The sequence below is a fragment of the Hypanus sabinus genome, chromosome 8 (assembly GCF_030144855.1).
Source record: "Hypanus sabinus isolate sHypSab1 chromosome 8, sHypSab1.hap1, whole genome shotgun sequence".
NCBI lineage: Eukaryota > Metazoa > Chordata > Chondrichthyes > Myliobatiformes > Dasyatidae > Hypanus > Hypanus sabinus.
In genome coordinates, this window is record NC_082713.1 from 83,467,173 (window position 1) to 83,481,220 (window position 14,048).

Sequence of the window (14,048 nt, forward strand, 5' to 3'; positions counted from 1 at the left end):
TAATCTAATGCTGCATTTCGTTAAACTAAAAGAGAGTTCACTCCTTCACCCAGCAAATACAACTTATTCTGGATATATATCATAAATCAAAGAAATAACTGGTATTCAAATCAATACAACATGAAGGATATCAATTAACTTTGCTTCCAAAACACTATACTATTAACATTTTACTGTAAATGAAGAATAAAATGTGTGCTTACAAACACGTCTGTTTATCTGATGTTCTGTTTCAGGAGGCATTGGTTCAAATCTACTTGGTCTTAAATTTCCCTCTTTAGACCTTTTCTTATTTTTATGCCTCTCTTCACGCTCTTCTTGAATCCTGTTGGCAATAAATGTTACCACTATAAATAATGTGCCATAAGTACTCAATTCTGTATCTTTAAAAAACATTGATGTACAGGGACTTCTTGGGTTACAAATGACCTGACTTACAGAATTCAACTTCAAAGTAAATTCTCCAAGACATTTTTAAAGCATTCTTCAAGGAAGCATGAATAATAACATTTCATGTATTCATTAATGATTCAATACAAAATATATTCTATTAGATTAATTATGGATAGCATTAAGATGATTACTGAATGTAATGTAAGAATTATAGGAAGGAAATATAGAGCAATATGATACCAGTAGCGGAATAAAATAGATGCTCCTGACTTAAAGAGAAATTGCCTTACAGCCAGTTCCCACTTACAGAGCCTTATGCATCCTAGGAAGTGCCTGCAGTTAAGAAACTAAAATAAAATACTAATTTTCATTGACTTACTGTTTGAGCTCTTCTTTGAATATTTCCAAATTACTCTTCTTTTTTTCATCTTTTAATTTTTTGATGTTCTAAATGAAAATAAAACAAAGTTACTATCTTTTACATAAATGTAAACTAATTAAAATAAAGCAATGAAGTACAGCAAATTTTGAGACAGATATAGGAAATGCTGGAAGAACTCAACAGGTGAGAAAAGAAGTACAATTTATCTTTAAGAAAAAGTTAGTCTAGGTAGCAAAAGTTTGGTAAAGTGAAGGGTGGAATAAAGGAAATTTTTCCAATTGGGTTAAATAACGAGAGAATTAGGAGACATTTAAGATCACTTTTAGTTTTTCTGCGAAATGTGTTGCTAATGTTATAAATGAATGTATATTTAGTGCAATGATGTATAGTCTAGGCTACATTTCCTCTCCCAAGGCAAAAAAAAAGGATGGTAAGCAAAATGGCCAGTTCTTGCACAAACAGATAGAAAATGTGAGTTACTTAAGTTGCAGAATTTTATACTGAGCCTTGCAGTGGTCTCCTTTACAGGGCAAGACCAAAGACAGATTGGAAAGCCTGTTTGTCAAGTACTTTTGCTCATTTCGCATAGCCCCTGTATCTCCCAGCTGCCAACCATAGTAATTCGCTTTCACGTTCCCATACTAACATATTTGTTCTCAGTCTGCTCGACTGCCAAGCTGTCTGTTGTGGCAGACGGAGCGGAGGTGCTCAATGAAGCGGTCCCCCAATCTGCATCGCCGATGTAGAAGAGGCCGCACCGGGAGCGCCGGATGCAACAGGTGACCCCAACAGGCTCACAAGTGAAGTGTTGCCTCACCTTCACTCCGTCTGCCACAACAGACAGGATCCCGCGGTTGCCAGCCACCAACTCTGCCTCACATTCCCATTCGCATATGTCCATACACAGCCTCCTCTGCTGCCATGATGAGGCTAAACTCAGGTTGAAGGAGTAACACCTCATATACCGTCTGGGTAGTCTCCAGCCCCTTGGCATGAACACTGAATTCACCAACTTCCGGTAATTCCCTCCCTCTCCCTTCACCCATCACAGTTTCACTCTGCCTCCTCCTCCAGCTGCCTATCACCTCGCTCATGATTCTGCCTTCTTCTACTACACAGTGCTTTCACCTTACATTCCTTCTTCATCTTTCCTGCCTATCCCCTCCCTGCTTCCCCTCCCCACCTCTTGATCTTTCCTCTGGTTTTTAACCTGACAGCCACCAGCCTTCTCCTTTCCACCCTCTTTTTAGGGCCCCTGGCCTTTTCAGTCCTAACGAAGAGTCTCGGCCCGAAACACTGACTGCTCATTTCCACGGATACTGCCTGACATGCTGAGTTCCTCCAGCTTGTTGTACGTGTCGATTTGACCACAGCATCTGCAGTGTACTTTGTGTTTAGAAAGATTGGAAAGCTTCTAAAAACTGACAGAAAGCAACTAATAAAGTCATAATGAAAGAAAAGATGAAATCTGCAAGTAAGCTAGTCTATAATATCAAAGAAGATACCTAAAGTTTTTTTCATTTATATACTGTAAAGAGTAAAAGAGGTGATAATGGATTAACAGACTGCTGGAAAATAACACTGGAGAGGTAGTAATGGGGGACAAGGAGATGGTGGATGAAATCTGTATTTTGCTTGTCTTCACTGTGGAAGACACTAGCCCTATGTTGGAGGTTCAAGACTATCAGAGGTCAGCAATTGATAATACTAGGCAGAAGATGCTTGGGAAGCTGAAAGGTCTGAAGGTGTCACCAGGACCAGATCAACTACACCCTAAGGTTCTGAAAGAGGTGGCTGGGGAGATTGTGGTGGCATTGGTAATGATCTTTCAAGAATCACCAGATTCTGGCATGGCTCTGGAGGACTGGAAATTGCAAATGTCACTCCACCCTTTAAGAAGGAAGTACTAGGATTACATTTATAGGCCAGAAGATGTTGGAGTCAATTAATTGTTAAGGATGAGGTCTCAGGATACTCAGAGGCACATGATAAAATAAGCCAAACTCAGCATGGTTTCCTTAAGGGAAAATCTTCCCTGACAACTCTATTGGAAATCTTTGAGAGATAACAAGCAGAATAGACAAAGGAGTCAGTGAACTTTGTTTACTTGGATTTTCAGAAGGCCTCTGACAAGGTGCCGCACAAAAGTCTGGTTAACACGGTAAGAATCCATGGTGTACAGGAAAGATATCTGATTGGCTGATTGGTAGGAGGCAAAGAGTGAGGATGAAGGGAGCCTTTTCCATCTGGCTGCTGATGATGACTGGTGTCCTGCAGGGGTCAGTATTGAGACCATTTTGGTTTACATTATATGTCAGTAATTTGAATAACAGAACTGATGGCTCTGTGGCCAAATTTGCAGATGATACGAAGATAGGTGAAGGGGCAGGTAGTGCTTAGGAAGCAGAGAGGTAAAATCCTTGGTACAAGCTGACTTGGGAGGCTTTGCGCAGGATTCCCTAAAGGTTAAATTGTAGGTTGAGTCAGTAGTGAGGAAGGCGAATGCAATATTAGCATTTGTTCTAAGAAGACTAGAATACAGAAGTAAGGGTGTAATGCTGAGGCTTTACAAGACACTGGTGAGGCCTCACTTAAAGTATTGTGAGCTGTTTGAACGAAGAAAGTATGTGCTCACAATGGACAGGGTTCTGATGAGGTTCATGAAAATGAGCATTTGATCTAGGCCTTAAATCACTGAAATTTAATGAGGGGGGAATCTCACTGAAACTTATCCAATGTTGAAGGGCTGTCCTGTGAGGGTGTGCCTCATTCTGATTGTTGAAAGTCACTTCCATTGTGACTGGTTAGTTTAGAAACTGCAAATGCTTTTCCCATCCAATAGCTGCCTGGTGTCCAGTTTCAACTATCCTGGGTATATTCCGGGCACATGAAAAGCTTGATCTCTTCTTCCTTTGTTTAAGGCAAGGATGTACATGATGATCGGGAAGGTTATGCTTTTGCACACTTTTAACTAAGTATGTTTGGTGAATGTATGGACGCTTGTTGAATATTCAGCTTTGTAGAGTCTGTAACTTGGGGAATATGAATGTCTGGTCAAATTCATATTGTTTGTAAATAAATGATTAATATATCTATTCAAAGTCAGTGCTTTTCACTTGCCAGCGTGAGAACCTGATTCAACATTACATTTGGTGCTGCTGCAAGTGGAGTCTGGCTTTTTAAGCAACAATGCTCTCTTCTTCATTTAAGGTGAGACCATTGAGAAGGTATGTTAAACAAGTATTTAAACAAGTATTTTTGTTGAATGTATATGCGTTTGTTGAATATTCAGCTTTGTAGTGTCACTACCTTGGGGAATATGAATGGTCAGATTTTTAGAGTTTGTAAATAAATTATTAGTATACCAATTCAAAGTCAGTACATTTCCTCTCTTACTTACCAGACCCACGAACCTGATTCAATATTACAAGGGGCTAGATAGAGTGAATGTGGAGAGGATGTTTCCTATAGTAGGGGAGTCTAGGACCAGAGAGCACAGCCTCGGAATAGAGGAACGTCTATTTAGACTAGCGATAAGGAGGAATTTCTTTAGCCAGAGGTTGGTGAATATGTGGACTTTGTTGCCACAAGCAGCTGTGGAGACCCAAGTCATTGGGTGTATTTAAGGCAGAGGTTGATAGATGCTTGATTAGTCAGGGTGTGAAAGGTTATGGGGAAAAAGCAGGACAATGGGATGAAACAGTCATAATGAAAGGGTGAAACTGACACAATGGGCTGAATGGTTTAATTCTGTTCCTATTGCTTATGGTATTATAGTCAAAAATTTCATCAGATAATATATTATTGTTAATCTAATTGCAAATAACCTGATCCTCTTGTCATTCATTATTCCCTTCATCACTGTACTGGAATCTAAGGTATAAATTCTGTAATTTATCCCTTTATGTTTCTTTAACAACCTCCTCAACTCTTTGACCAAACCTTATTGCTCATCCAAATCTCATTTTTGGCTGACTAGAGTCATAAGAGGGCCACTTCATTAATTACATCAGCCTACTTCCAATGAGTAAATATAAATCACAAATCCTATAATACTTACAGGTTTCTTCACGTCAGAAGTAGTAGTAGGTCTGCGAGGTGTACCTTGCTGCAATGTCTTTATTTCACCAAACTTAGCCTTCGGTTTATATAATTTGGTTCTCCTTTCATTTCTTTCAGTCTCAGCTGAAAAATTTGAAAAGAAAATCTAAAAGATCCAGAATCATCAAATAAGCATAATGTCCAAACATCCAAAGTGAGAGTCAGGATTACTGCTGCAGGCACCTTGCAAATATAATCAAGAATGCCAAATGGCTTTAGCAATGCACTGAGGAAAAAACAAGTTGGATCACATTAATATACTGGAGAAAAGTATTCGCAATGTACAAGCTTAAATAATGCTGAACTCTTAATCATAAACTTCTTACAAAAGGTAAAAACTTCTTTAGAGTTATTTTAACACTTTCATGAATAAACTGATGCAAACAACCAAAAATGCCGTATTCGTTTATGATTATCACTGAAATTTAATCAGCATTAAAAATGGTTACCTATTCACTTTGATGCAACGTAAGAAAATGCGACTATTTTGAAAATACCAATTATGAGAGAAATTACTACCCGGAATAAATAGGTACAACTGTTCCATGGACATAGAATATTAGTAATCAGAAACAAGTCATCATATGTTCTTAGCTAATGTGGAAACACTAGATGAGACGGAGCATAGTCATCAATGAGAACAGGAGAAAATTCATTAGTGTTAAAACTTTTTCTTTTTCAATCTTTTTATTATCAATATATATTGGAATTACAAACTTACAAATTTATACTAAACAAGAAAGGATACACAAGCAATAGTTACAATATAATTAAGTCTTCCCAAATCATAAATGATACAAATAACATATAAACAAAGCAAAACTAGGTTATATCATAATATATATTAAAAAAAAGAAAAAAAATTATGCTAGAAAAAACTAATCTAACAACCTAATAACTAATAAAGAGAAAAAAAGAAAAAAAAATTTAAAAATGGGCTGTTTATAATATCTATATAAAAAAAAACAAAATCATCAGTGTCGCCAACTCCAATCCTCTCAACATATATATAATCAAAACTGGAAAAACAAATAGATTTGGAACAGGGTCTCATTACATCATATGAAAATATTGAATATGGTCTCCATGTCTTTTCAAATTTAATAGAAGGGTCAAATACAACACTTCTAATTTTCTCCAAATTTAGACATAACATAGTTTGAGAAAGCCAAAATACGGTAGGGGGATTAATTTCTTTCCAATTCAACAAAATAGATCTTCTAGCCATTAATGTAAGAAATGCAATCATTCGACAAGCAGAAGATAAATGAATTGAGTCCATCTTTGGTAAACCAAAAATTGCAGTAACAGGATGAGGTTGAAAATCAATGTTCAATACCGTGGAAATAATATCAAAAATGTCTTTCCAATATTTTTTCAAAAGCGGACATGACCAAAACATATGAGTTAAAGACGCTATCTCAGAATGACATCTGTCACAAATAGTATTTATATAGGAATAAAAATGAGCCAATTTATCCTTAGACATATGAGCCCTATGCACAACTTTAAACTGTATTAATGAATGTTTAGCACATAAAGATGATAAACTGACTAATTGAAGAATTTTATCCCAATTCTCAATAGGGATAGTAAGGTTAAGTTCTCTTTCCCAATCATTTTTAATCTTACAGAAGGGCTCTGAACGTATTTTCATAATTATATTGTAGAGTTTTGATATTACACCTTTCTGAGAAGGATTTAGTTCCAACAAATTCTACAAAATACCCGAAGACTCAAGATTTGGAAAGGTAGGAAGTACAGTATTTAAGAAATTCCTAATCTGTAAATATCTAAAAAAATGAAATCTAGGCAAATTATATTTATTAAATAATTGTTCAAAAGACATAAGACAATTATCCAAAAATAAATCACAAAATCGTAGTAATCCTTTAGTCTTCCAAGCTGAATAAGCTTGGTCTATAATAGAAGGATAAAAAAAGAAATTGGATACAATAGGAATAGTTAAAACAAACTGATTCAACCCAAGAAGTTTCCGAAATTGAAACCATATACGTAAAGTATGTTTAACTATCGGATTGTCAATTCGTTTCTGCAATTTAGAACGAGCAAAGGGAAGAGAAGACCCTAAAATAGAAACCAATGAAAATCCTTGTACAAGATTTAGTTTCCAGGTTCACCCAATGAGGGCTAAAAGGTAAATCCCAATCCTTTAACCAACATATCAAATATTGGATATTAACTGCCCAATAATATCTAAAATTAGGCAATGCCAATCCACCTTCCTCCCTTGCCTTCTGTAAATATTTTTTACCTAATCTAGGATTTTTATTCTGCCATATATATGAAGAAATGTTTGAATCAACATTAGCAAAAAAAGATTTTGGAATAAAAATTGGTATCGCTTGAAACATATATAAAAATTTGGGTAAAATAATCATCTTAATAGCATTAATCCGACCTATCAGAGATAAAGATAATGGTGACCATTTAGTGAACGAACATTTAATCTGATCAATTAAGGGTAAAAAATTAACCTTAAATAACTCCTTATAATTTTTAGTCATTTTAATCCCTAAGTATATAACAGAGTCATTAACTAATTTAAAAGGTAAATTTCCATAAATTGGAACCTATTTAAAGGAAACAATTCACTCTTACTAAGATTTAATTTATACCTGGAAAAATTACTAAATTGCGCCAACAATGATATAACTGCAGGAATGGATTTCTCAGGATCAGAAATAAATAATAATAAATCATCTGTGTATAATGATAACTTATGTATATCCATCCCACGAGTAATGCCAAAAATGTTCGGTGATTCTCTAATAGCAATTGCCAAAGGTTCTAAAGCAATATCAAATAATAATGGACTAAGAGGACAGCCTTGTCTAGTACCCTGAAATAAACGAGAAAAGGGAGACCTTTGATTGTTAGTAAAAACCGAGGCTACTGGAGTATGATATATCAGTTTAATCCAGGAAATGAATGTCGGACTAAAATTAAACTTCTCAAGCACAGTAAATAAGTATGACCATTCAACTCTATCAAATGCTTTCTCCGCATCTAATGAAATGACACATTCTGAGGTGTTACGTGGAGTATAAACAATATTCAATAATCTCCTAACATTGAAAAAAGAATAGCGATTTTTAATAAAACCAGTTTGATCTTCCGAGATAATTTGAGGTAATACCTTCTCCAGCCTGGACGCCAGTAACTTGGAAAAGATATTGGAATCTACATTCAATAAGGATATTGGTCTACAGGATGCAGTCAGTAGGGTCTTTATCTTTTTTCAATATCAAAGAAATGGAAGCTCTATAAAAAGATTGTGGCAGTTTACCCAATCTAATTGCTTCTTCAAAAACCCTGCATAACCAAGGAGAAAGAGTAGAGGAAAAACACTTAAAAAATTCCACTGTACACCCATCTGGACCTGGTGCTTTCCCAGAATTCATAGAAGAAATAACCCCTTTAATTTCTGCATTCGTAATAGGAGTTTCTAATATTGAAAGATCATCTGATGATAATTTTGGAAAATTCAATTTCCCAAGAAAATCATACATGGTATTATGATCATGAGGGAATTGAGAATGATACAGGGAGGTATAAAAATCTTGAAAAGATTTGTTTATCTCATCATGGTTAACTGTCAATTCACCATTCTGTTGACGAATCTTAATAATTTGACGTTTAACCAAAGCATTCTTCAATTGATTAGCTAACAGTTTACCCGATTTATCACTATGTATCTAAAAATCAGATCTGGTTTTCATTAATTGATTTTCAATCGAAGATGTAAGTAATAAACCGTGTTCCATTTGAAGTTCAACCCTTTGTAAAGCTCCTTACTAGGAACAGTCGAATATTTCTTGTCAATTTCTTTAATTTTATCAACCAATAAAAGAGTTTCCTTCTTAATACGTTTTCTCAAACCAACAGAATAGGAGATAATCTGTCCACGTATATGCTTTAACAGTGTCCCAAAGTGTTCCGCAAGAAATATCATCCGTGGAATTAGTTGAAAAGAAGAAATTGATCTGTTCCTTCATAAATTTAATGAAATCCAGATCTTGCAGTAAGGGAGAATCAAATCGCCATTGCCTAACACTAGAAGCTGTATCCATAAATTTAATAGAAAGTTTCAATGGAGCATGATCAGAGATGGCTATAATATCATAATTACAAACAATTACAGATGGAATAAAACGAGAGTCAATAAAAAAATAATCAATTCTCAAGTAAGAATGATAAACATGTGAGAAAAATGAAAACTCTTTGTCCTTAGAATGCCGAAATCTCCAAATATCAAAAATTCCATTATCAGTCAAAAAAGAATTAATGTAAGTGGCCGACTTATTAGGTAAAGTCTGAGTGGATATAGATCTGTCCAGCAAAGGATTTAAACAACAATTAAAGTCACCACCCATTAACAACATATATTCATTTAGATTAGGTAGAGAAGAAAATAAGGACTTAAAAAAATCAGGATAATCCACATTTGGAGCATAAACATTAACCATAGCAACCTTTTTGTTAAAAAGTAACCCAGTAATTAACAAAAATCTACCATTCGGATCTGAAATAATATCGTGTTGGACAAATGTAATAGAGGAGACAATAAAAATTGAAACTCCCTTTACTTTGGCATTCGAATGGTACTGCTGATCCCTCCAAAACCTAAAAAATGTTGATTGCCCTCTTTTTTCATATGAGTTTCTTGTACAAAAATAATATATGCATTCAGTCTTTGGAATACTTTGAAAATCTTTTTCCGTTTAATCAGACGGTTTAAGCCATTAGTATTCCAAGAGACAAAATTAATGGTCTGAGCCATATTTCTAAAATCAACCCTTTGGTATATAAAGAGTTAACCAAATTATGAACTCATGCACCCAGAAGAGGAACAAAAATAAGGGGCGGTCCCGGAAGTGACGACATCGCGGACATTTTAGAAGTTTAAAATCAGCCCAAATGAAAAAACTAAAAAAAACTGGTAAAAAGAGCAATAGATTTAGAAACGAGACCCCCACCCACGAAGAAAAAGCCCATCCCAAGACTGGAGAAGGCTGGGAAAAAAAAATGATACTAAATCTACCCCTGTGTCAGCAGAAGGCAACTCCAAATATATAAAGGAGAGAAAAAAAGATCCATCCAAACTCCAAAAAAGTAATTATCACTATACTAAAACAAACTTCTTAATATAGTTGCTAGTAAAAAAAAACCAAAAAGAATATAAACACTAGTAACTTATAAATCGGGTTAAAACCCAAACAAAAAGTTAAAATGTGATAAGAAATGCATTATAGGAAAAAGACGAGAAAAAAAATGGCGAAATCAAAACAAAAGCAAGAAATATTTTAGAGAAGAAACTGCTATCTTAGTCACACAAAAAATGAAAAGGATATATATCAAACCATTAAAAAAAATTCACCTTAATAAGGGTTAATGGAGAAAGAACTATCCGATGAAAAGCTGATGTGTAAATAATAAGGGTTAATAATAACGACCAAAAATAAAGTACAGTGGTTAAAGTAAGTAAAATAAGATTAGTACGTCAAAAAAAACTTTAATTAAAATATAAAATATAGAATAAACCTACACCAATAGCCAGAAACAAAATCTGGTTTTGGAAACAAAAACTATCTTGTAACGATCAAAATCACTCATTTATTAGAGACGAGAATCCGAAGCAGTAGGGTAGTTCTCATCCAGAAAGCTTCGAGCTTCAAATGTGGAGAGAAAAACACGGCGTGGTGCATTCGGAGGCGAGATTCTAAGCTTCATAGGGTATAATAGCGCTGGTTTTAGATTTTTCTCATAACATTCGGACATCAGAGGTTTAAAAAGAAGCCTTGCCTTCATTACTTCTGGGCTAAAATCCTCCACTAATCTAAACTCGAAATCTTTGAATTTAACCATTCCTCAACGCCGAGCCACACAAATAAGTTGCTCTTTGACATGCACTTAATAAAATCGAACAATTACAACAGATGGTTTAGATGAAGGACTTAATGATCGGCGCATAATTCTGTGGGAGCAATCAAGTAACGGAGGACTGTCTGGGAATACAGAAGGGAACACATCCTTTAAAAGTTGAGCAAAATACTTCGAGGGGTCCCCTTGTTCAATACCTTCTGGGAGACCAAGTATGTGTAAGTTCTGTCTTCTAGACTGATTTTCAAAGTCGACACTCTTGGCTTTAAGTGTTTCCACCTGTTTAATCGTCGAAGATAATTTCTGCTCCAGTTTTTCAATTATCAAGTCTCGCTTCCCAGCGTCCTCTTGCAAAGTTGCGATTAGAGCTTGCTGCTGGTTAACTACTAAATCAGTCTTATCCATATAATCCTGAAAAGCCTTTATACCTTGTTTGAAAATTTGGCATTGTTCTTCAAATTTTTCATTTAAAAGCTCCAATAACATTTCATAAGTCAATTCAGTATGCTTAGGATCGGTCTTCTTTTTCTTTCCGTTGCCATTAGAATCTTTCCCAGGGTCTCGCCCTTTAAATCTCAAAGCCATTTCTGTACTCATTTCTTCAAAATTCACAGTACACTCTTAAAGATAAGTCCAAAAAAGTAGCAAGAATCTTTTGGTGTAGGCAAAAGTAAGTTAAATAAGGGTGATCATAGGTTAAGAAAAGTAAAGGTTATGGAGCGAATCTGAAACAGTACTCACTCCATGAGCATCTCCTGGTGATCTCCATTAGTGTTAAAACTGACAGCACAAAATAATTTACAAATTATTTCAGTACCCAAAACTGTCTGCAGTTCATTCTCATAACCATAAAGACTGCAGTATTTTAGCATAACCAATATAAAAATATATTTTAAATTACCTTTAGCAGCATTTACAACTTCGCCTCTCACAAAAGTTTTTACATTTCCTGTATCACCTGAGTCAAACGAGGCTAAAAACTCTTCATAGATTTCAGCTGCCTTTAGCTCTTCTTCCTGTAAAAACAACCATTTATATATTCTCTTCCAAGTATTATTCCCTTATCACAAAGTATATTACTAAGTGAAACAGTTCTCTAATATGCATTAAATTAAAATTCCTTTATACCACAAATATAAATCTGAAGATATTGCTGCAAGAGAAAGGCATGAGAAAGGAGCTGGCCAAAAGTTAAGCAAAAAAGGACAGTAATGGCTGGAATTTCTTGGAACAATTCGGGAGGTGCAGGATAGATACATCCCAAAGTGGTAGTATTCTAAGGGGAGAATGAGAGAACTATGGCTGACAAGAGAAATCAAAGACAGCATAAAATCAAGAGCGGGCGTATAATATAGCAAAAATTAGTGAAAAGATAGAGGATTGGGAAGTTTTTTTAAAGCCAACAGAAAGCAACTAAAACGGCAATAAGGAGAGAAAACATAAAATACAAAGTAAGCTAGTCAACAAGAGAATACCTAACTGTGTGTGTGAGTGTGTGAGAGAGAGAGAGAGAGAGAGAGAGAGAGAGAGAGAGAGATAAATATATATTAGATACAGTGCCCACTTGCTCTTCAATGCAAATATCTAATCAGCCGGTCCTTTGACAGCAACTCATTGCATAAACATGCAGACATAGTCAAAAGGTTCAGTTGTTTTTCAAATATTAGAATGGGGTAAAATGTAACCGAAGTGACTTGGACCATGGAATAATTGTAGGTGCCAGATGGGGTGGTTTGAGTATCTCAGACTTTGCTGCTCTCCTAGGATTTTCACACACAAGTCTCCACAGTTTACAGGAAATGTGCAAGAAACAAAAATCATCCAGTGAGTGGCTCCTCTGTGGGTAATAACACCTTGTGAGTGTACAGAAGTCAGAGGAGAGTAGTCAGACTGATTCAAACTTTCAGGAAGGTGATACTAACTTAAATAACTACACATTTATAACAGTGGTGCACAGAAGAACATCTTTGAACACACAACAGATTGAAGCTTGAAGTGGGCGGATTATAGCAGCTGGAGACAATGGTTCTACTCCTGTACCTAATAAAGTGGGCACTGAATGTATATAAAGAGTAAAAGAGAGGCGAGAGTGTATATCAGACCACAGAAAAATGACACTTAAGGGGTTTGTAATAGAGGACAAAGAAATGGTGGACAAACTTAGTACTTTGTCTCAGACCTCACTATGGAAGACAGTAGCAGTATGCCAGAAATTCGAATGTCAGGAAAAGAGGTGAGTGTAGTTGCTGTTATAAACAAAATGCACTTGGGAAGTTGAAAGGTCTTAAGGTAGATAAATCACCTGGTAAGGTGAACTACACCCCACAGTTTTGAAAAAGGCAGCTGAAGATTTTTTGGAGGCATTAGTACTGAGCTTTCAAGAATCACTAAGGTCTGTACTGGTTCTGTAGGTCTGGAAATCTTAAGCAGGAAATTAGACAAGAGACAGGATATTATAGGCCATTCAGGTCGACTTCAGTGGTTAGAAGATGTTGCGAGTTCCTTATTAAGGATCAGGTTTCAGGGTATGGAGGAGCATGATATATAGGCAGAAATTAGTGTGGTTTGCCTGACAGATCAGTTGGAATTCTTTGAGAAAATAAAAGGCAGGATAGTCAAAGGAAAGTCAGTGAATGTTGCTTACTTGGATTTTTAGTAGGCCTTTGATAAAGTGCTGCACAAGGATCCACTGTATTACAGAAAAGGTACCACCTGACTGGCAGGAGGCAAATAGTGGAAATAAAGGGGGTCTTCTCTGCTTGGCTGCCGGTGACCAGTAGTGTTCCATAGTGGTTGATGTTGGGACTGCTTCTTTTCACGTCAATAATTTGAATGACAGAATTGATGGCTTTGCAGCTATGTTTGCAGACAATACAAAGTTGGTGCAGTGTTAGGTAGTGTTTAGAAAGCAAGGAGTCTGCAGAAGGACTTAGGCAGTTTTGGAGAATGGGTAAAAAAGTAGCAGAATACAGTGTAGGGAAGTGCATGATCATGTATTTTGTAAGAACGAATAAAGGCACAGGCTATTTTCTGAACAGGAAGCCAATTTGGAAATCAGGGGTGCAAAGGTTAAATTGACAGTCCTCGAGCACGATTCCCTAAATGTTAACTTGCAGGTTCAGTCAGTGGTAAAAGTGGCAAATGCAACGTTAGCATTCATTTTGAAGACTAAAAGCAAGAATGTAATGCTGTGGCTTTATAAGGCATTGGTCAGACCACACCTGCGAATATTGAAAGCCGTATTGGGCCCCTGTTGGCTTTGGAGAGG

At 35.9% G+C, this 14,048-nt stretch overlaps 2 protein-coding genes across 5 annotated transcripts in view; one reads left to right on the forward strand and one right to left on the reverse strand.

Moving 5' to 3' along the window:
• Positions 1 to 14,048, forward strand: part of LOC132398276 (uncharacterized) — a 1,154,100-nt gene that overhangs the window by 1,088,122 nt on the left and 51,930 nt on the right. The gene's annotated exons all lie outside the window — the stretch shown is intronic.
• LOC132398271 (U2 snRNP-associated SURP motif-containing protein-like) overlaps positions 1 to 14,048 on the reverse strand; it is an 81,361-nt gene that overhangs the window by 61,358 nt on the left and 5,955 nt on the right. For all 4 annotated transcript variants that reach the window (XM_059977437.1, XM_059977440.1, XM_059977441.1 and 1 more), the window contains exons 4-7: positions 11,682 to 11,796; positions 4,836 to 4,960; positions 773 to 840; positions 204 to 325 (exon numbers count right to left, since the gene is read on the reverse strand). In XM_059977437.1, the coding sequence (XP_059833420.1) occupies positions 204 to 325; positions 773 to 840; positions 4,836 to 4,960; positions 11,682 to 11,796 (430 nt within the window). The remainder of the gene's footprint in view (positions 1 to 203; positions 326 to 772; positions 841 to 4,835; positions 4,961 to 11,681; positions 11,797 to 14,048) is intronic.